At 37.0% G+C, this 23,771-nt stretch overlaps 3 protein-coding genes and 1 pseudogene across 3 annotated transcripts; 1 reads left to right on the plus strand and 3 right to left on the minus strand.

The window, feature by feature from the left end:
* Positions 1-1,830: 1,830 nt before the first annotated feature.
* Positions 1,831-2,758, minus strand: LOC137748463 (chaperone protein dnaJ 11, chloroplastic-like). The gene has a single exon (XM_068488620.1). The coding sequence runs from the start codon at positions 2,701-2,703 to the stop codon at positions 2,236-2,238; it is 468 nt and encodes a 155-aa protein (XP_068344721.1). The 5' UTR covers positions 2,704-2,758; the 3' UTR covers positions 1,831-2,235.
* A 3,718-nt stretch (positions 2,759-6,476) lies between these two features.
* LOC137746941 (DNA-(apurinic or apyrimidinic site) endonuclease 2-like) lies at positions 6,477-11,842 on the minus strand (annotated as a pseudogene).
* On the minus strand, positions 11,113-11,668 carry LOC137711530 (DNA-(apurinic or apyrimidinic site) endonuclease 2-like). The gene is made up of 2 exons (XM_068450806.1): positions 11,461-11,668; positions 11,113-11,345 (listed from the first exon to the last, which is right to left on the minus strand). Exons 1-2 carry the CDS (start codon positions 11,666-11,668, stop codon positions 11,113-11,115), a joined length of 441 nt encoding a protein of 146 aa, XP_068306907.1.
* Positions 11,843-12,923: 1,081 nt separating the features above from the next.
* LOC137712082 (transcription factor bHLH121-like) lies at positions 12,924-15,707 on the plus strand. Its single transcript, XM_068451230.1, has 5 exons — positions 12,924-13,195; positions 13,357-13,478; positions 13,681-13,808; positions 13,908-14,375; positions 14,508-15,707. The coding sequence occupies exons 1-5, from the start codon at positions 13,095-13,097 to the stop codon at positions 14,658-14,660; spliced, it is 972 nt and encodes a 323-aa protein (XP_068307331.1). The 5' UTR covers positions 12,924-13,094; the 3' UTR covers positions 14,661-15,707.
* Positions 15,708-23,771: the final 8,064 nt, after the last annotated feature.

The following is a 23,771-nucleotide window of genomic DNA, read 5'->3' on the forward strand; positions in this document are numbered from 1 at the left end:
TTAACTTCGGAGTTCCTACGGAACCCGAAGCCAATGAGCTCCCAAAAGGCCTCGTGCTAGGTAAGGATGGGAATATACATATAAGGATCACTCCCCTAGACGATGTGGGATGTCACAGAGACTGAGTTATTAAAACAAATTTTATAAACAAAATAATGTGAAAATTGATGATTAGATTATTACTTAAGTGTTAATTAACGTGTTTATTTTCTATTAGTGACAAACCATTTGGTTTGCAAATTCGGTTGAAAATTTTGGTCTCCCTAACATTATTCATTCTGACCTGCTAAGAAGTTCTCGTGTTCAATTCTTCATTCTTTGTTATAAAAAATTTAGTGTTTTCTCTTTGATATTTTTTTTATTTATCAATATCTTCTTTATATTAAAAAAAGCATTAAAAATTCAAAGTGGTTATTATATGGTTGAGTTTTTGGGATGAGGATCATCTTCGAATCCTTTTTGGGGGATTCTAGCAATCCTACATCCTAGTCATTTATCTTATATGGTACGATTAGTTTTCGTCAGGTACTATTTGTTTTTAATTTTAAATAAAAAAATTCAAATAATTTTTGATCATACGATGTACAATGAATGATTAAGATATAAGAATCTTTAAGATTCTTACCATTTGAATTCGAATGGAATCCAAATCCGAGTTTTTGTGATATCAACCAATAAAATACAATTTAAAACATAAGAAATGATTGTCTACTAGCACCGCTCAATCAGTCATCAATTGCATGCCAGATTCCACATCCAACTTTTTCATTTTTCCTTAGGTTTCTTAATTAACTTGTAATGGCCGACTTATACAAAACAACAACTATAGTTGACAACCAATTTTCTATTTTTCAATGATAGCGACTTCACAATATCACAATCTCCAATCTTCCTTCCCCCAAAGGCCACCAGCGCTTAGTTGGACTTAAACTAAGACATGGCATCAAGTAATTGGTGGTAAAGTGGCCCCACACTAAAATTGACCGCTAACACGTTCTAATGAAGAAATTATGAGGTCCGACACCTCAACTATGTGTCCGTGCAGACTTCAAAGTTCAAACACCAAAATGCTTGATTTTAGAAGAAGAAATTATTTTCTTCAAATGCACAAGGTAAATACAATTTTAATTCATTCAAGTTTACCATTTAAAGCTTTCTAGTAAAATATTTATAAGCGTTTACAAATTAATAGACTTTAAGTTTCCATGACACCTTTACAACTTCCCCAATAACTTAACAAATTCCTAAGTAATTAAAATGCAAAACCTTTGTTATTCCAAAGGCGGCAAAAATAGTCTAGGAGGAGGGAGGAGAAATGGGGCCACCGCCACCAAGCTGGAGCAAGGGGCCAACGTCCATGGTTGTTGCAAATCTAAGGTTTGTTGTTTGTGGGAAGGAGAGAGAAGCTTATGTGTGAGGGAGCACATCAACTAGCAGGTAGTCTGTACTGCAGTGGTCTCACTTTTCACGATGACATTGCGTATGTGTAGGTTTAGATCTGTTACGTTTGTTTTTTTTGTGATAGATTTGTAACGTTGCTGCTTGTGCTGGTGCCACTTCTGATAGCCATTTAGGGAATTAGCCTTTATACTTGTATGCAAATTATCTCTAGATCAATGAATAGGTTACCGAAGAAATGATTGTGACAAGTTGGCAACCTTTATAATTGTTGGTGTCATAAGAAAGAAGAAAAAATACTTGAACTTATGACACAATCCATCACTTAAATCAAATGCAAGTTAAGACCTTCAACATAGTTAAAGATTGATCGATTATTTTCAACAAGGTTTGCTTAATTTCACATTACAAACACTTGAAAACTTAAAATCGTCAATACCAATAGAGTATTAAAAATTGATTACCCATCAAAATACTGAGCTTCAATCTCTACATGTAAATCACCATATATACTCTACTTATGTCATACTAATCCAAGACAAGAACACAACTTTACAAATATTTAAAATGTTGCATCCCTAATTATGCTACATAATTATAGTAATTATCAAAACACAAAACAACATTTTCAACTCTTTTCACATCCCACAATTTTCGCGCGACTTCTTTTTTCTTGTTTTCTTGCCCGACAGACAGACGGCCAGATCATCAAGATCAAAATAATCAACGCCTCTGATTGCGCTATGCCACCCTCCGTATATTTACAAAATTACCGATGATCTCGCGGATTAGTTGCTTTAATTTCGGAATCGTTCCGTCAGCAGGACAGTCAACTCACTACCAGCACTGATCGGTCTCCCAGTTCCGGCGAGTGTAGTACCCCGAATATCCCGACGCCGATGACAACGGCCGGCTCCGCCGCATAAATTGCCGGTCGTAATCGGCGCGTTTGTCGGGATCCGACAGCGTGGAGTAGGCAGCGTGAATCTTCATGAACTCGTCGGCCGACGTGTCCTTGCGCTCGATCGCCGCCACGTCGGGGTGGCAAACCCGAGCCAGTCTCCGATACGCCGATTTGATCTCCTGACACGTGGCGACGGCTGGGATGCCGAGGATTTCGTACAGCGAGGTCATTGTTTGAGGGCGGAGATACGACGCCGTCTCGGCCTCAGGCAAAGCGTAAGCGGAGCCGGTGGCGAAGGCGCGAATGGGCTGAAATCGTACACGTGTCGACGTTTTAGGAGAGGCTGCGGCGGAGAGAATTGGAGCGCCGAGGAATGTGGTGGAGGACGAAGCAGAAAGCATGATACGGTGCGGTTTGGTAATGCGTTGTGGAATTTGATTGAGGAGAGAGGGAGGGGGGTAGGGGTGGCTCGGCTTTATATCTTGAGGGACTTTGAGGGGTGTTTGGATGCGGAATTGGGTTGGGCCAGGCCAGAGCTATAACTAGGGTTAAATATGGTGTTTGGTTAAGATAAGAAAATGGTTATCCAGTTTGGCCGGGATTGATTGGCTGGGATTGATGCTGACTCCTCAAACATAATTATCGTAATTTTCACTTTATTTTTGGTGGTCATAAATTGAAAATAAATGGTAGTGGATGAGTTTTATTGGTCATTTGTGTCCTCTTTAGATTAGCAGATTGGTCTTTTTCCGTTGCTTTTACTACAAAGTTAAAATGTGTTACGCATCAATTGATGTGATTTGTTTCATTATTATCGAATCAAATTGTATTCATTACAAATTTTATTTATTTATGTCAAATAATGTAACGTCATGTGTCATTATTTAATCGTTAGCAAAGAGTTTGAAATTGCTTATGTAAATAAAATTTTATTAATTAGATCGATCTCGAATTTCAACTAGTTTGTTTACGATAGTGTTAGCATATGTCTTAGTCACCTAAACCTAATACTTTGTCACATAACTAATAGTTCTTTGGTGCGGAAGCAGATTATTTATTTATGAAAAACAAAAGGATGTAGAAATGCAAGCAAGCAAAGTAGAAAAGTAAACCTAAGCAGACCTTCCATGATTATGAAATTAACAAGTTTTAAATTTAATGTCTATTTTTCCATTCAGTACTACAGTCTGGTGATATTCCTCTTCATTTGTAAGTAAGAGGTTTTAGATTCTAATCTCGTGGACGGCGAATTTGATACCAAATTAGATTGTCCATTGTGTGGCTTAGCCGAACTCTCCATTTCCCTAGTGTAAAATATAGCATTATGCTCAAAAAAATCTAATGTCTATTTTTATCACTTTTTCCCTCTATATTCTCTTAATCTGTCCACTATTCCTATAAATTAAATGTTTTCCAATTGAAACTAAACTCTAATTCAGAGTTAATAATAACAACTTATATATTATTTTCATACATTGAACATTGAAGAATGTATGAATGTTTAAGTTTTTAAGCATAAACCATCCAAAAGCAGTTGTAAAGAGAATCCTTTATTCTTTCTCTTTAATAATCCCAACAAGATGTAATGTTGATAATTTAGTTGACATTGCCAGAATGAGGTGATCAGTCATGGCTTCTGGAACCAATAGACAACGGATATACATAAAAGGACAATGCTTATGTTCCCCTGCATTAGGGGACTTACTTGTCTCTCAGTTACGATTAACACTTTTATCATTCGAACATCATAACATCAAATCGGAAATGTTCATTCTCTTTATCATCATCTAAAGATCAGGTCTACAAAAAATCATTCAATTTGGAGATTATTTAGTCAACCATCCGTGTTAAACCAATTAACGGTTTTGGTAACAAGTGTCATCCGCATGATCAACCGTCCATTTGTTTTATGCATATGAATGGCTAAAATGTCTCCTAATTGAATAATTTTTGCATATATACTCTTTAAATGATGATAAGGAGAACGTACAGTTTCGATTAAAATGTTTGGACAATAAATATTAATTAATCATAGGAGGGACAATTAAGTTCTCCATAGAGAGACACAAGCATTATCTTTTATAAAGTACACCAACCAAAATAAATAACAACAAAAATAAGACAATGGAAAGTAATAGTGGTTGCATCTTATGTGTGCCCTCCAAACCAAAGCATAAGAAGTACCATAAACCATATGGAATAAAGGCTCATAATCTCTTTCCCATCTACTATAATAGCAAGTCCACCTCTCCTAATTGCTAGGGGTATTGGGTGATTCAATCCATCAAAACCAACAAAATGAGCTCTAGCCCATGCCCAATCGGTCAAGCTACAGTAAAAAGGAGAAGGCTCGACTGCACTGCTTAATTGAGCCAAAATTACTTGACTCCTCGCCTAAGACAGTATGACGTCACCCATGTTATAAATGGAATCCGAAAAAAGGCTTATGATTATTTATACTTCTTGGATTCATTCTCTTGACAAATGATTGACAATGACATTACAATCTAATTTAACCACCTATAGGTACAAGCAAGCATGAAGTTTTTATAAAATGAAGCATTTTCTTAATGCAAGCAATATTCTACATTAAAATAGAGAAAAAACGTTTAAACTCAGAATATGGTAGATTGAAGAGAAAGACTATAATCATTAGAACAATATACCACCCGTTACATATATTAGTTGTAATTGAGTGCCCAAAAATAAAACCCTAGAATATTGAATCAATGCTAGCCGCAATCAACAAATTAAGAGGCCAAATCCATTTGCAAATGGCTCGAGTATTTCGGCTAAAAAAAAAGTATCTAGAACCCTTCATGATTTTACTAGAGCAGGAAAAGGACCCGGCGAGTGTAGTGGGATGTCATTTGGAACCACTAGTTTATCGTGCAGATCTTTCAACTCTTGCCTCAGAAGTCAGAAGCTCCTCCCACCGCATACAAATTTCAAAGGAAGATAAGTCGCACTTCTCCATCGACTTGGATATTGTTTTCTGAAGATATAATTAACACGATAATCATCGTGATCACAGATTAAAATAATATACATTTGCATGTGAATTTTGGTAGCTTTTTGGGCTAGGAAGAGCCACCTTACCAAGTCCACTGGCAGCTATACGGTGATGGTCCATCGAAACAGTAGTAACCAGGTTTGTTTGTCTCATTAATTATTGCAATTGTCTGTTGTTTTGCTCATCTTCCCCTTCCTTTTCAAGCTTGATTATATTTATATGAGTAGTATACATCGACCCTGAAATATCTATAAAACGTACGTCCAAGGGCCAATCACATGGTATCCGATTCCAAACAAGAGTATAAATGACCCTAAATTGTGAAGAAAGTTGTATACAACTGGTTGTGATGAGGTTGAAACTAAATACGACGACTTACATGAAACATAACGTTAAGGCGACGGTGTTTTGAATCAACTATGTGAAGTTATGCAAAAAAATTTAATGTGGAATGTCGTGTTATTTGCTCAATATACCATGATAACGTCCTGGTGATGTAGATAAGTCATTCTCATTGAATACGAGACATTGCAGACAAAAAAAAAAAAACAAAAACACTTATATCCAACGGTTTTGCCAACATAACGTTAAGGCGACGGCGTTTTAAATCAACTATGTGAAGTTATGCAAAAAATTTAAATGTAGGATGTCGTGTTATTTGCTCAATATACCACGGTAGCGTCTTGGTGATGTAGATAAGTCATTCTCATTGAATACGGAACATATCTTTGAGGGTGAGGGTTTGTCATAATCCATGCTAATGTGTTTTGACATTGTCGTATTATTATTTTCTAAGGTTGTCTTCTACCATAATTTGTGATCGATAACGATCGCTGGATTTTGTTGATTTGCCATCCCAAACAATTTTGTATGAATGAAGTTTACTAGTCTTTCAATTTTTTTACTGGATAGTTGGGTCATCTGTTGCGACCATTCGTCCGTAACGTTGATAGGACATTTAATACTAGTGATACTATTCTTCTAAATGTTGGAAGAAACATCAAACTCGAATTTCATTTCCCAATTGATTATAAAAACACAAGATCGTGACATCAAGGATTGTATTTTTATGTGGAAGTTTTCCACGAATAAGAAAGAATAATACATTAATACATGGAACATTTTTTTCTTCTGGGTGCGTGCTGTATGACTCTTCTTTTCTTACTAGTTAATAAATGACATACCGAGGACACGTATAATTTCTCTTTCGAAAGATGCTAGCTACCTTCTTCTCTTTAACTTCTCATATATATATGGACGGCACACGTCACATACGCCTAAAACTAAGATTCTGATATTCTGGAAGCATATTTCTTTCGTGTAGATCAATTCACTAAACAAGAAAATGAATAAAGTTATACAACTAAATAATACAACAAAGGAGCTTATGCCTGAGACTTACATTTCAAAAAGAATCATTTTAATTACAAAATTTTCCAAGCTTGATTATATTTATATGAGTAGTACACATCGCACCTGAAATATCTATAAAACGTACGTCCAAGGGCCAATCACATGGTATCCGATTCCAAACAAGAGTATAAATGACCCTAAATTGTGAAGAAAGTTGTATACAACTGGTTGTGATGAGGTTGAAACTAAATACGACGACTTACATGAAATATAATGTTAAGGCGACGGTGTTTTAAATCAACTATGTGAAGTTATGCAAAAAATTTTAATGTGGGATGTCGTGTTATTTGCTCAATATACCACGGTAGCGTCCTAGTGACGTAGATAAGTCATTCTCATTGAATACGAGACATTGATCAGACAAAAAAAAAACAAAAACACTTATATCCAATGGTTTTGCCAACATAACGTTAAGGCGACGGTGTTTTAAATCAACTATGTGAAGTTATGCAAAAAATTTAAATGTGGGATGTCGTGTTATTTGCTCAATATACCACGGTAGCGTCTTGATGATGTAGATAAGTCATTCTCATTGAATACGGGACATTGATCAGACAAAAAAAAAACACTTATATGACGCTTGAAGTGATGTAAAACATATCTTTGGGGGTGAGGGTTTGTCATAATCCATGCTGATGTGTTTTGACATTATCGTATTATTATTTTCTAGGGTTGTCTTCTACCATAATTTGTGATCGATAACGATCGCTGTACTTTGTTGATTTGCCATCCCAAACAATTTTGTATGGATGAAGTTTACCAGTCTTTCAATTTTTTTACTGGATAGTTGGGTCAGTGATTGCGACCATTCGTCCGTGACGTTGATAGGACATTTAATACTAGTGATACTTTTCTTCTAAATGTTGGAAGAAACATCAAACTCGAATTTCGGCTCCCAATTGATTATAAAAACACAAGATCGTGACATCAAGGATTGTATTTTTATGTGGAAGTTATCCACGAATAAGAAAGAATAATACATTAATACATGGAACATTTTTTTCTTCTGGGTGCGTGCTGTTTGACTCTTCTTACTAGTTGATAAATGACATACCGAGGAAACGTATAATTTCTCTTTCGAAAGATGCTAGCTACCTTCTTCTCTTTAACTTCTCATATATATATGGACGGCACACGTCACATACGCCTAAAACTAAGATTCTGATATTCTGGAAGCATATTTCCTTCGTGTAGCACGGCGATCAATTCACTAAACAAGAAAATGAATAAAGTTATACAGCTAAATAATACAACAAAGGAGCTTATGCCTGAGACTTACATTTCAAAAAGAATCATTTTAATTACAAAATTTTGCAAGCCGGGAAGGCCAGCACTACATCGTCTCGAAGGGTTGGCTGGAAACTAAAAGCATGACATCGATTATTACCTGGCATCACTGATCACCACCGTCATTTCTGTCGAGGTTTCAAAGAAGCCCATTAGAAATACTTACAATTTGCTTCTGGATTAGATGCAGGTCCCTGTAGGAAGAACAAAAGGTATGCCACTAGTTAGTTCGAGTAGTCAACTGCCAACTTAGCTCGAGTACTTATAAACTTCACAATATCTGTAGTTCTGTATAAAGCTTGCAATTGTCAGATGCCCAAATTCTTTAATGGCAAAATGGGGTAAAACAGACTGCGCAGCCGGAGGACTTGTTCATCCTAAGTTCTAGGTTCTAAGTACCGAAGGGAAACTAGTTACAAGGTTGATGGAACTACAAAAAAATTATCAGATGTTTTCTGCTTTTATAAAATCAATTGAATCTGAGATGTACAAAATAATGGAAAGAATCAAAGAAAGGAGTAATTCATTTAAAGATACTTGTCCTTTGTCCACACTTCACTGTCATACACTTGAATTCATAATTTCATCAGACATCACAATACTGAATCATGCTTAAACTTAGTTTTCCTTATTTACATGCCAGGGTATTATTTCATTTTCTTTCTGTTTTACTCTTACTCCAATATCGTATATTAGAAACTTTTACAAATTTCCAGCAGTATTAAAGTTAACAAAAACATACCTCAGCACGCGCACAGACAGAGAAGAGAATCTGCGTCCAAAATTAGGACCTCGCTTCCTCACAACCCGAGCAACACAAGGTTCACTATGGCTTGCAAACTGGTATGCTATTCTGCATGACTTGCTGTAACCTTTGGCACTCCAATAACGCAAAATTATTCTTCTCTTTGTCCAAGGAGCAGACATCTACTTCATCCTGATCTTGATTTGATACACTAGAGTTCCGTTCATACTGCTTGGGACTGCCGCTTTGACTTTCTGGTATTGGAGTTTCATTTGAGAGATGATTAGAATCTGGAACATTTCTCTGACTAGTAGAAATACCAGTATTATTGCTCACACTGTTGCTACTGATAGAACTTTTCTGAAAAAATGACCTCAAAGAGAGTTGGGAACTCCTTTTTGATTTTTTCCTAGCTTCACTGCTGCACATTGTTTTTGTACGTTCACCACCTAAAGTTACCAAGGTGTTACAAGTAGCCAAAGTAGCAAAAGCGCTTGAATGCTCATTTGTTTTTGAACTGATCACTTGGGAGTTTTGGCTCAAAGAACAGGAGTTGCTGCTGGGTGCACTGGGTGTGCAACATTGGTCAGGCGAACATCTTTCTTCCTCACTGAAACTCTCTTGAATGATATTTCTGTCTAACTTGTTCCGCAGCTTGTCTTTTCATTAGCAAAGATACTGCACAGGAGGACAAAGGGTTCAGTCAACCTCGAGTAGGCATAGAGAAGAAGTAGCTTCTGGAGAACAGGTTAAGAGAGCATACAGCATCCATATGGGGAAGTATGAAGTATTAGTAATTAAGCGATATAATCAAATTCAAATCTTTTTCGTTTTCACTCTTTTATTGTTGGACTCGTAGTCAAAATATTTAACATCTATATACATGGATATAGTTTTTATTAATGAACACCAAAGTTGCAAACTTGTCCCAAACTAAAGGCAGCTGCACATATGATATTCCACCATCCCAAATCACGTTAAACACAAGGCACACAACAAACCCTTAATCTATTTGATCAATAAGTACTACTATAATATAACTAAAATCAATAGACAACTAAATACTAGTTGAACCAAGGAAGCAGTCGCTTCCTTCAAATTTCAAGTGTGCACAAAAGGTTTATCATTTATGTCCTTGCATATTTCATGAGAATGTTTATATGGAAACATCTAAAATCAAACAAGATGGTAGTCAGCAAAAGGGAGAATATAATTCCATACCATGGTTTGTCGGAGGCCACCAACCATTGGAATGTATCTAACAGATAAAGATGGGGTGCTATGCTGGGAAACACTAGGAATTTCCAGTAAAGTTGTGTAAACTGGAGCATGATCAGAGTCTTCGAGTTTGATGTTCTGCCCTCCCTTCCACCTGCGGGCAGGGAAAGAGGTCAAGGCAACATCATAACACTCACATAGACATGTTTCACCTACATATATGTACCACATGCATGCACTTCCACATTACCTACTGTTGCATAATCACAAAAGTAAAACTAATACAAGAATGACATCCATGCATGGGCTGCACGCACACAAAAAGCAAGCATCTATGTATCCTATACCTCAGTGAATTTCCTGGTTTCCACTGTTTAAATTGTGTCAATATGTCACACTCCTTGACATGGCATGTTACAAAATTATGACTTTGCAAGTCCTGCTCTTGGTGTAAGCATGCCCCTGCACAAAGATTGTGATCGATTCTACAGCCATAATTAAACTCTTCAGCACCTGTACTTTGTGACCAGCATGTGTATGCTTTACCTATCAGGATTATTTGCTATGAAAACATCAAAGAAAGAGCCTCCATTTTCCACCAACATCGATCTAAACCATCTTCTAAATCTACAAGGTAGATTTTCTCAATTATTAGGAATGAACTACAATTATATATTCTGCATATAATTACATGCACAGATGGCCACTGCTAGAGATCAGGCAAACATCTTACTGGTTGATCTCAAAATCTGGTTGCGTATCACAGTGATCTAATGAAGTGGGTGCAATGTTCAGATCACCAACAACAAATATCCTCCTACCCTGACGCAAGAGAGACTCCCACCTTTTCTACAACAGAAACATTAATAAAAAAAAAACGACGACAATAACAATTCTAACTTTTTCATGCTAAAAGAAAGAAACTGAACACAATGGCAACTTAAAAAGTAAAAGGGTCATTTTGGTTACGTCTAACATCTTGAAAACTTGAGTTTAAACTCCGTCCTTTCAGTATCATCACATCCAGCTCGAGGCCCATACAAATTGAAGAGAACTACACAGCCATTGTCAATATAAATCTTTAAACTTTCCCCAACAAATAAAATAAAAACTCACAAAGACTCGAGCTTGAAACTAGAAGCTAAGGCAAAACATACCAAAATGCCCATGATCCGGGATAACACACTGCCCCTCGCCATCAACCTTCAAAAGCTCCTCTTTTGAAAACTCCTCAAGCCCTTCCGCAACCGCAATCATTTCTTCCTTTCCACTATCAAGAACCCCGGTAAAGCATTCCTCCGCCACCTCCGGCAAAGCGACTTCGTCACTCGAGAACGCCCACTTCGCACGACAAAATGTCGCCACACCTTCACAGAACCACATTATATGCAAAAAAATCAATCAAAACAGGAAACATAAAGGTGCAAAATTTGAAGAGAATGTGTGCCCCGCGGTGTGGCTGGTTGAGGCATTTTAACAAACAATTATCGGAGTACCCGGTGCGGCCCCTTCCGGAGGTGCCGGTGCAGGAGAAGGACTCGTAGCCCTCCGCCAAGTCGGCGGTTAATTCCTGCCGTCGCAGCTTGGTTTCCTGGAAGCAGATGACGTCGGCGTCGAATGAATTCAGCAATTTGAAGATAGAGCCGAACTGGGCAATCCGCGGCCGCAGCCCGTTCACCTTGTACGTCATAATCTTCATCTTCTTCCTCGCTTCTGGTTACAGATAGATGGAAATCCTCAACAGGCAATTTCCGAATTTGGAGGTAAGAGAAAGCGAGGGACCGAAATGCGACGCCGTTAGGTAAAGCCGTTAAGATAGGTAATTTTAGCGATTTCCCCCCGGATGTTGTACTTCTTTAGATGATTTGGCCCCTACAGTTTTGATTTGCCCAATTTTCCTCTATCAATTAATGTAAATTACCAATTTTTACCCTTAACTCTTCCCTCATGTTCATTTCTTATGTGTAAAAAATTCGCATGCGCGTCATCAAAAGTTTTTTTTTTTTTTTTTTTTAATTTTACATCACAACTTAAATAAAAAAAATAAAAATAAAAAGATGAAATGAGATTGAAAATGACATTAAGGGGAATACTAGATGGAAGAAACTTGTCAAGTTGAAGTTCAGGAGAGAAATTAACGAAATAGTTTTTTTAAAGTATGCCATTGAATTTCGGGACACTTCATAAAAAAACACATATCAATCCTCTCACTTGAAGTATAAAAACTTTTGATGATTCAAGTTATCTTTTAGTTTGACCAAAACTCAAAGAGAAGAGTCAATCTGAAATGTTGTTTGATTTTGCCTTCTAAAGTAAGATTCACGCATGCTACGTAAATAGAAAACAAAGGCTTGTAAGATTTGAGGCAAAAGCGTTTTTATTGTTGCTAGTTTAATTATTTGAGTGGTAATGTGAAAAAATTGAAAGGTGATGCCACTTTTTTAAAATGGCCTAAATTCGAAGGATATATATGAAAAAATTGAAAGGTGATGCCACTTTTTTAAAATGGCCTAAATTCGAAGGATATATATATGTTGTCAAATTCAAGGATATATTTTTGATGTACTCTTTATCGCACTGGTTGTCATTAAATTAATTTAAATTTGAGATTCGTGTTTTTAATCATTTAAATCATACTAATTTAACGGTAATTAAAACATCATTCTCTCTCTACAGGGTATAGAAAGAGTAGTGTTATTCACACATTTATTTTTAATTATCACACAATCCTCTTACTTTTCATCTTTCAGATTGAATGAATGGATTGAATAAAATCGATGGACAAAAACTAGCAAATATGTATGAAAAAAAAAAAAAAGTGTAGATAACGCTATCTTATGAAAAATGCACCATCTCCCTTCCAAAGCAATTTTAATAAGAAATATAAATTTTGCCATTAAAAAATTATAAAATTCAATAAAAAACGATAAAAAAAAAATGAAAAACCCATATCCAAATCGCAGTGGCAACCATTTCCCTGTGGTGGATTTTGTTGTGGAAAGCAAGTTGAGATTAGTGTTCAATTTTGTATCTTTGTGATTCTCTCTCGTTTTTCCCCAATTTCTTCAATTTGCAGTGAAGAGCAAAATCCTAGGCTCAAAATTAACCCCAAAATTATGGATCCTTGGAAATCCGACGATTTCTCAGCTGCTTCAGCTCCTCCTTCTACTCACCCTCTCCCCTCCAATCGTCCCCACAACTCCAACTCTGATTCCAGGTTATCTCTCTCTCTCTACAAATTTTATTGGGTTTGTTTGGATTCAGCAATTGAATGTCTGTTGGATTAAATAATTTGGGAAGAAAAAAAAAGGAAAAAATGATTGATGGGCTTGAAGCAGATGAAAAAGTTTGATCTTTACAGTTTGATTTTGTTGGCAGGCAAAGACTTGATGCGGAGACGAAGGACCCGATTGTTGCTAGAAAGGTTCAGAAAGCAGACCGCGAAAAGGTGAGGAGGGATCGATTGAATGAGCATTTTTTTGAGTTGGGCAACACATTAGGTAAGTTTTAGTTGCTGCTGTCTGTTACTCCTTCTGCCATGATTTTTCGGGAATGACATGTTTAAACATCGTAATTGAAGTTAGATAGTTTCAGTTTGGCATGAAATTAATACATACTTGGATTAACGGTCTTGTTAATTCGCAATATAGTTAGTTTATGATACACATCCCTTGTGCCCTCGTTGTTATGCTGGAAATGCAGATCCGGATAGGCCCAAGAACGATAAGGCAACCATCCTTACCGACACAATTCAAATGTTGAAGGATTTAACTTCCGATGTCAACAAACTAAAGGCTGAATGTGCTGCACTTACTGATGAATCCCGTGAGGTGGGGTGATGTTATTGTTACCGTGTAGTATCCTGTGGTTGTAACTTGTGAGGATGATTATACGCTAATGTGATCAGAATTCTTGTTTATTACAAGCAGCTGACGCAGGAGAAGAACGAGCTAAGAGAAGAGAAGGCATCTCTAAAATCCGATATTGAAAATCTAAATGTTCAGTATCAACAAAGACTGAGAGTTATGCTCCCATGGGCTGGCATGGATCCTTCTGTTGTTATGGCTCCACCTTACTCATATCCAATGCCTGTAGCTGTCCCTCCCGGCCCAATTCCCATGCACCCGTCACTTCAGCCGTATCCTTACTTTCATGCTCAAAATCCTGCTGCTATGCCTAATCCCTGTTCAACTTTTGTGCCATATCCAGTACCTGCCAATCCTCCAGTAGAACACCCATCACCGCAGTACGCATCTGTCTCCCACAGTTCAAGCAAGCAAGATTCCAGGAGTAGGTCATCAGATCATCAAAGGGGTAGCAATGCTGAAAGGTGTGATGACTCCAATGATGTAGCAACAGACCTTGAACTTAAGATGCCAGGATCTTCAGCACCACAGGTTAGTTTTAACTTGTAAACTTGTTGTAGAAGCAATACTCGGAGTAACGTTTTTGTATCTGTATGTCATAGATATAACTGCAGCAATGCTCTGTACATTAGAGATAATAATTTACTGAGTTGAGTTTCACAGGATTCATCTTCTGGGGTTAAGAAGGCCAAGCAATCACAGAGGAAGGATAGGGGCATTACAGATGGAAGCTCATCAAGTAGGTCTTCTTCATCTCAAGTTGTTCAGGAAAGCTCCTCCAACAGTGTAGGTGACGTTCCCAAGCCTAACAAATGAAGATAGGTCGTCTGTATTTCTGACCTCATCGAACTGCTAACATTGCAAAAGCCTGTGTTTTCTGTGAAACCCTGGTACACAACACCTTCGAGGTTAAATTTAGCATCTCAGTTTCAAAGTAAATCCCAAGTCGAAGACTCCAGTGTCCAAGCAAGCAAGGGTTTCCTTTGGCTAGTCACAAGTTTGATCGACTTCGCCAATACTTGCCTCACCATGTTTGGTCTGCATCATTTATCCAAAAAGTTTAAAGTTTAAGCGTATAAGCAATGTCACTAAGGAAAATGTTAAAAAAAAAAAAAATGATAGGAGATCAATTCGAATGATACTGAATGAGTTGTCTCCTTAAGTGCAAGACAATGTTTTAAAAGGCTCGCAGGGCGCACCTAGGCGGCCTCTGAAGCTGGGCGTGAGGGTTGCCGCCTCTGTTTTAAGGGAGTAGACGGAAGGCGTCAAGGCATCTCTAGTTGGCTGCTTCTTTTGTTTTGTTTTTTTTTTTTTTTTAACTCCCAAACCCAAATTTTCAGTAGGGTTTTAATTGCCTCATACCTCTTCCTTGGACTATCGTCTCTACCTTTTTTTTTTTTTCTGATTTTTTTTTATATATAATGGATGTGTGTGCTGTCTGCGTGCATTGTTATATGTGTGCTCATTGCGCTTTTCATCCTCTATTATATATATATATATATATATATATATATATATATAATATAATATAATATATGTATATATATATGTGTGTATATATTAAAAAAATTTGGTCCCGTAGGGCTTCGCCTCACGCCTTAAGCCTAGGTCGGACTATCCTCAGACGCCTCGCCCACGCCTCATGCTTCTAATACACTGGGTGCAAGGTGAAGCAAGAGAGTAGGAAATTGCGTTTTATGATCTGTTCAGAGTTTAACCAATTTTATGATATGTTAGATAGGCTTGTAACTTCATTGTAATCTCACTTCACTCCGTGTAACTCACAAGTCATTACTTTATTCGGTTGACTCTTGAAATATACGTGGAACCCAACCTCCAATAAGACTATGCCACATGTTCAATAAATTTGATTCATTTTAATCTCACTTCACCCCGTATAACTTAAAAATTATTATTTTATTCGGTTGCCTCCTGAAATATATGTGGGACCCAACCTCCAATAAAACTATGATAGATGTTCAATAAATTTGATTATAAATTTCCATTATGTGTTACCATTCAACAATCAGAATTTTTAATATATATATATATATATATATATATATATATATATTTTTAATAAATGATATTATAAAGGAGGGGGCAGGTTTAGTCACACAATGAGCTAGCAATAATTTGGTTCAAAACCACTTTTGGTGAGAATCGAGCTTGAGACATCGCACTTACAAGTGATGAGGAATATCAATAAACCGTAGTACTAAGTAGCAACAATCATAAAATATTAAATTTAAAAGAAATTGAAGAGATGAAAAAAATCAAAAAGAAATTAATTAGTCTGACTCATCCAAATCAAACCCACATAAAAAATTAACATATCTACGACAATGTTGAGTGGATTTTGAGTTTTATAAAGACGACTTATAAGTTTCAGAGAGCAAAATAGATCAAAATCAAGTTCCAAGGGCAAAGTGGAGCACACTATGAGTTTCAAGAAGTAAAGTGACAATTTCTTAGTTACAGAAATCAAAGTATTAAAATCGAGTTTCAAGTGGCGTAGCTAAAATTAAACCTGTATATTTGCGTTCAACTTGTAACAGTGTTGTTTGCATAAACCCTCCTCTGTTGGTGTTGATCTTGTACCCAAGGCTTGTATTTTGGCCCTTGATCTTGTAATGGAAAATAAAAAGGGAAAATGGGTATCTAAATAGATCTTTATACAAAAATTAATCGAATCAAATCAAATAAATAGATTATTGTTGCAGTTCTATCAGATTAGGAATGTGATTGTGTAAATTCTAGTATATCTAGGGATATATTGGAATATTCTCTAGGGTTAGATATTATTCTATTAGACTTGTAATCCTAGTAGGGTAATGATTTAACATTTCCTACTACTATAAATAAAGGCACAATGGGGTGATACAATACACACCTCACAATTACACGTCTCTCTCTTTCTCTCTACTATTGCCACATCCCTTCTCTCTGTCCTTTATATGATTTAGTGAATTAGGCCTAGAACACATTATTAGCACACTCTTGACGCTACGCGAAAGAGAGTTTGTTTTTCAATCAGGGTAGTATTACATTTTAATCATTCTTTTATGATTAATTTATTATTTTATTAAATTGATCTACAAGCTATTGATTCAATTTTATTTTTCTTTGTTGAACATGATACAACACATTGGAGATGCAATTCCGGCTTTCCGAGAATGATCTTCTACAAAATTCAAAGGCTGAGTTGTTTTCTACCAATTAGGTTCTTTTAAAATAAATTAAAATATTTGAAACGATCATGAAGCATAAAAACATTCCTCATTATGCATGAACCGCCTATATTTATGTTTTCCCTTCAATTATATATATTGCATATGTGTTCATATATTTTGTCACTATATATATATATATATATTTGTTCATGCAATACGCAATTATGTTATGTGGAATTTGTGAGTCAAATAATTAAAATAAAATAGAAGCAATTTTGGATCTTTTCCAAACCCTAACCGAGAAAAAAAAAAAAGGGAACCAAGCAGCCCTTCTGGGTTTTCTGTGCGCGAGAACCAAGCCCATTCTTTGCTGGGCTTCGAGCCCTGATTCCTTTTGGGTTTTGAAAACCCTAAAACTAAAACTTGAAAAGAAAAAATAAAAAAACCCAGAAAGCGTTGGAGCCACGGCTTGAAGCTGCGCTCGTGCCAAACTAAGCCGAACCGCTTAGTTTCTGAGCCGAGTCCAAAACCCAGACACAGAAGCATATGACGTCATTTTTAGTGTTGTCTTCTTCGTCACGCTCGACACCAGCTTGCCTACAGTCGAGCTCCGGTGACCTACAACGATTGGAAGTTGTCCCCGACCTCGAAACCTCGAGATTTAATTTGAAATCTGGACCGTGTTTTGGAGATTCTCGAAGAATCTCACTGGTTTTGGGCCACCACTGATGTCGAGAAAGTACTCCGTCGTGAGTTTAAGGGTTCTCGTTGAACCCCGACTCAGCCTCGTCTGAGAACACCACCAAATCATGGCGGCGCCGTTCGGTTTTTCCAGCGATAGCACACACCCAGCAAAGTTGGGGTGCTCAAATCAAACCCAGTTTGTTTGGGCCTTGTCTAGACTCAGCCCACTTGGGCTTCAACTTTTTTTTATTTTTTGGGCCTATTGCCCTCTCAACTCATAGCCAGCCTGGAGCTGGGCTGATTTTTTTCACAGACCAAGCCCACTTGGGCTTTCGTTTGTTTTGGCCCGCATGCCAGCCCAATTTGGGCCTGATTTCTTATGTGGCCTGTAGCCCACATTAAATAATAAATGGGCCTAGACAAATATTATTTTTACTTCTACGATCGACCCTGAATGGTCCCGATCTATTAAATTAATTAAAGTGACCAGCAATCTATTAATCTAACAAGACATCCAAAATTATTGGCCTAAAACCCACTTTTGGACATTAACGATTCAATATTTTATTTCTTTTCTTTGAACTGCTGACTTCCTTTTGTAGTCCTGAAGCACTCACACTTAAGTTCTTGAAGCAACCTAAATCCACTACACTTAGTTGTATATTGTATTATGTGTTCTTACAGGTACCTTCTTTTATGAACCGGAAGGATGCGCCGAACGATGATGCCCTGCTTCGGCAAAGATGCACCGAAATGGCATGCTTTACTTCGACAGAGGTGCACCGAATGGTATTGCTTTGCTTCAGCAGAGGTCTACCGAATAGACCCTTCCAGCTTCGGCTGGAGCCTATCGAACCCAAATATGGGTTTGTCTCTCTCACAATCCAATTTTGAGTTTTTTTTACAACCTATGGTAGAAAGGGCCTGCCAAGGTGTGGTCATTGGCACCTAAGACCTAAAACTTCAAGAATAAAGGATAATATTCCTGAACTTCAACCTTGTAGAATCTACTTCCGTCTTGATGGAATAAATCATTGGTTATGCACTTGTTCGTGACCCTATCAATGTTGTTGAGGAATGCCATTCTAGTAGTCAATATATGACACTAATTTTGCTCCACTAAACACCGTTAGAAGAGCAGACTTTTGACATGGATGGCCTTGTTAGCCGAATCCCCTTAAGTAAACCATTTACTTTGTGAACACTTTTCCATGTTCTTGGATTCAAGTTTGGTGTATGTTTTCGTTATGGATAATCTTATTGATATTGTCCTCAAATACGAGTTAATTGAATCATGTTTCTTATATACATGTGACCAAATTCAATTAAACACTTGATCAGGTACGAATGTGGGAAAGTTAGTTATCTAGATGAATGCGATACTACGCACACTAATTTTATACCTAAATCACATCTCTAGCAACGACTTCAGGTCTATCCAACCTGATTAAGAACATTGGCACGCTCCTTGTTGTATGAATGGTACTAACTTACCATTTAAGAAACCTTATATTCTCCCCGTTCCGGAATAACGTCGTTGAGTTTTAAGGATATTCAAGAGAACAATGATCATGAATGAAATCATTGAAGAAAATAGAGTGGAATATCTTTGCACCACCTCCGAAAATGAGCTTAAAGCTTTGCTTTAGGGCCAATGGGCTGCCTCCCAACTGGGAACACACCACATATGGCTGGCCTGGAGCCGGATGATTCGAGTAGTTTACTTTCTTTGGCACGACCTTTTGGGACACTTAGGTTGAACAATGATGCTACGATGCATCTCTTTACCCGAAGTAAGGATCTTATGCCTACAAGCACACTTTGCCAAAGCCCGCTCGTTTGGGAAATTTGATTTTTATATCATCCCTCACAAAGATACGAAATCACCCCTTTTTTTTTCACAGTGGATTCAAAGGAATATATGTGGACTCATCCAACCAAAATGTGGACCATATAAATACTTATGCTTTTGGTTGATGAATCGATGAACTGGTCACATGTTTGTCCACACACATTGCTGTTAAACCTCCTAGCCGATTTTAAGGGTTCACCACCCTACTTATCCCATAAAGTCTGGAAGATTAGATAATGCCTCAGAGTTTATATCGACGGTTTTCAATACGTATTTCATGTCTTTTGGGTTTATAATTGAACATTGCATTCCCATGTTTACCCCAAAACATCATTGCAAAGTGATCATAAAGCACAATTTAAATGATCGCTTGGACCTTGGTGAGCATACCAAGTTTTTGGTTTTTTCCTAAGGTTATGCAATCTTGTACACAACTATGTTGGTTCACCTTGAGGCCTATTGCCACTCAACCTATTCAATGTTACAGTTGGTTACTGGGTATAAACCTGACGTTTCATACTTACGCATTTGGGTGTGCATTCCATGTGCCAAGTTGTGTCGTTGCAACGTACCAATATGGGTTTTCAAAGAATGATGTGAATCTTTGTTGATTATGATTTTTCTTTGCACTAGTTTTCTTAGAGCCCTTGCAAGCAATCTCTTTACCGCTCATTTGTGGATTGTCACTTCAACGTCTTCTCGTCGTTAAGGGGAGATAAAAACGTCAACGTTCCTGTAGAATAGTGTGAATTTGCCTAGACATTGCCCATTATGTCTCATCTCGATCCCTGTATCACACAAGTGTGAAAAGCAAGTGCAATGATTTCTAGCTTTCACAGTGTTGCTCCAGATGCATTCCTATGATCTAGCTAAAGTGACGAGATCATATACCATCTACAAACATGTTTGCAAGAATAGACGTACTTAACGGATGTCGAGTTAACATCCTGTGCCGCCCCTAAAGGATGGTTTGGTCGTCCATATTGGACTGTCTGGTACATCAGCGGATAACCAATCAATCTATCTCGGCCTGAAGCACAACATATCACTCGGTTTATAGGATTCACTTCCTTAGAAGAGGAAGACATGACACAACAATGAATCCATACTGGATCGCTATCTCAAATCCTTTCCATCTCATGAGATTAATCGGGATTACTCCCGAGAATTGAAGTTCTTGGTCTAGTATACTAGTTTGTATGAGATAATGGAATTGAAATGAGATTATCATCAATGATGTTTTCACTTATATGGTAGTTACTGACATAAATGAAAAGTGACGATATCAAACTGTGTTCCGTTGATTAATGACAACGTAAAACTGATTGGACAACCGAAATTACAATCCAGGTTAAATTCCTTACCAAAGTGTGTTTTGGACATATCGTTCCTACACTGCCCAAGGTAACCCTGTTGTGTTACAAGTGGGAAATGAAGCATAATGAGATGAATGAAATAGTGCAATATGATGCACGCCTTACGGTGTAATGTTTATCTCAAACGCCCTGTGATTGATAGCAACATTATGAAATGTGGTTAGCGTTTCTCCATGGGGATATAGATACAGAGATTTACATGTAAGTTCCCAAAGAATTACATGGACTAGTTCAAATAGTTCAAAACCACAGAACACCCTCTTAACTCGTTTGAGGCGTTCACTTAAGGATTGAAGTAATCCGGCAGATGTGGTATACTCATATAAGTGATTATTTGATCAGTTAGGGATATGAAATATGCCCTTGCGTGTTAAACTATGAAGTCATATTTCGAATTGCTAGAGTTACAGTTTATGTTCATGACATGAATCTTACTAAGACTCTAGAAGAGCTTGAAAAAACCGTCTCACACCTGAAGACGGAATTTGAGATGAAAGATCTTGGAAAAACCCTTTTATGCCTTGACTTGAAGTTCAAGCATTGTTTTGACGATACTTTGGTCTACCAATCAAATTACACCCCGAAGGTGTTACATTTTGAGTATACATATGATCTTCCATACGCTATTTGCAAATGAGACACTTGAATAGGTTATGGAATTCGAAATTCCATAACTAAGTTCAACTTTGCACTTTGTTGTACTTAGCTCATTGCGTTAGATATGACATCTACTTCGTTGTTGATCTATTGGGAAAGATGCAACATTGCGTCTAAACGCAACCACTAAATTGGTATTAAAGATATTTTTCTGCTACCCTGAAAGGTACTACGGATTTGGGCTAATCTCAACGCATCGCGAGCGGATTCGGCCTTCTTGATCCTCAGAATGATGCTTGCCTTTTTGTTATGCTGACGATGGTTACTTAACAAACCCGCACAAGGCAAATCCCCAAATGGTTATGTCTTTACCATTAGGGATATCACAATATCTTTGAGGCCCACGATATGACCTTAGTTGCAAAATCTTCGAATCGTTCCAAGACTTACCTTACTTCACTATGCCACACATGATACATGGTTGAGAGCTCTTGCTGAGCATATTCGAAGTACTTGCTATTTTCATCTATCATTGAGTCTCAACGACGATCCATGAAGACTATGCCGCATGTATTAACCCGACCAAGCCATGATACATCAACGAAGTCAACGCCAAGACATATTGCGTCTACATTCACATCAGCAAAGCATTAGGAGATTGAAGTCATGCAAGCCATTCCCAGACAACCTTGTCGACCTCTACACGACGTCACTACCGAAGTCAACCTTCCAGAAGGTTGTCCGAGGAATTGGTATGCCTAACTATTCATATGCAGTGCTTGTAGTTCTTATTTGGAAGTTTTGTCAAACTCAGGGGAGTATCCAGAAGTATACTCACTTGATCTTAATGTACTCTTTTTCCTTACGATTAGGAGCATTTTTCCCACTGGGTTTTTGCTACCTAACTAGGTTTTGATGAGGCACCCATCCTGGGCTAATCATACCCTTGTGAGCTCATTTACTTGCGTCCAGAAGATGTATAGTTTTGACTTGATGCAACTTCTCACTTTTCTCCTTAGCCTATGGGTTTTTCTCCCACCTTGGGTTTTACCATAGTGAGGTTTTGTGAGTTTTACCTTTTATGCATTCTTTCGTTGATCTGAGACTCTCATTTGCTTATTGAGCCGACAACTTCATCAACTATACTTACTTCATCGCTGAAAACCTGATGCGCCATTTGTTTGAATATTTACACTTAGGGGGGAGTGTTGCAGTCCTATTAGATTAGGAATGTGATTGTGTAAATCCTAGTGTATCTAGGGATATCTTGGAGTATTCTCTAGGGTTATATGTTATCCTATTAGAGTTGTAATTCTATTAGAGTAAGGATTTAACATTCCCTACTACTATAAATAAATGCACAATATGATGATACAACACACACCTCACAATTAAATATATATATATATATATATATATATATATATATATATCTACTATTGCTCCATCCTCTCTCTCTGTCCTTTATATGATTTAGTGAATTAGGTCTACAACAATTACTAAATAATTTCTGATTTAATTGATTTTTTGTTGAAATGATTTTTAATTATTGATTAAGAAGATGAAAGATTGTAGAGTAGAAATCGCGCTTTTTCGACTTGGACAGTGAACACTGTACTATTAGAATTACAATACTGCTGTTACTGTTTGGTTGTCTAACCAATTTTTTTAGTATAAATGTCACGTTGCTACGTGCAGTTATCTTAAGTAATTTTGGTCGACAGTTTATTATTAATTAAGACGAATGCTAGCAATCTCATTCTACTCAAGTTGCTTGTTGATTTGAATAGTACATTCTATAAAAATAAAATTAATTAGATCCAAAATCGTTTCTTCATTTATTAGTTATTGGTAAACAGACCTACCATGTTTAAACAATCAAAATTAAAATAGAAAGTTTTCAGTCATCAATTAACAATGCATGATCGTAAGAAGAAATAAAGAAGTTAAAATGAAGAAGTAGCAAGCATTATTGACCGAGCTTTTTCCCACATTTAATATTCATTAAAGCCTTAGTGTAGTTTTCCCCCCCCCCCGAGTATAGTAACCCAAGAAATTCAGTATATTCATGATATTTATTCGTTGTTTGTACATACCAATGATCATAAATAATGATTATAATAGTAATGGTTTCAATCATAAATAATGATTATAATAGTAATGGTTTCAATCATAAATAATGATTATAAACGATTACAGTCATAAATATAAAATTTCGTAAATTGATTTGAAAGTATTTTAAGGA

The sequence above is a fragment of the Pyrus communis genome, chromosome 1 (assembly GCF_963583255.1).
Source record: "Pyrus communis chromosome 1, drPyrComm1.1, whole genome shotgun sequence".
Classification (NCBI taxonomy): Eukaryota; Viridiplantae; Streptophyta; class Magnoliopsida; order Rosales; family Rosaceae; genus Pyrus; species Pyrus communis.

Bases quoted from the DNA above. Each gene is read 5' to 3' on its own strand.
- LOC137748463 (XM_068488620.1), bottom strand. From the start codon at position 2,703: ATGCTTTCTGCTTCGTCCTCCACCACATTCCTCGGCGCTCCAATTCTC.
- LOC137711530 (XM_068450806.1), bottom strand. From the start codon at position 11,668: ATGACGTACAAGGTGAACGGGCTGCGGCCGCGGATTGCCCAGTTCGGC. The intron at 11,346-11,460 runs GTTTGTTAAAAT...GGTTCTGTGAAG, and splicing joins CACCGGGTACTCCGATAATT to GTGTGGCGACATTTTGTCGT.
- LOC137712082 (XM_068451230.1), top strand. From the start codon at position 13,095: ATGGATCCTTGGAAATCCGACGATTTCTCAGCTGCTTCAGCTCCTCCT. The intron at 13,196-13,356 runs GTTATCTCTCTC...TTTTGTTGGCAG, and splicing joins AACTCCAACTCTGATTCCAG to GCAAAGACTTGATGCGGAGA. The intron at 13,479-13,680 runs GTAAGTTTTAGT...CTGGAAATGCAG, and splicing joins TGAGTTGGGCAACACATTAG to ATCCGGATAGGCCCAAGAAC.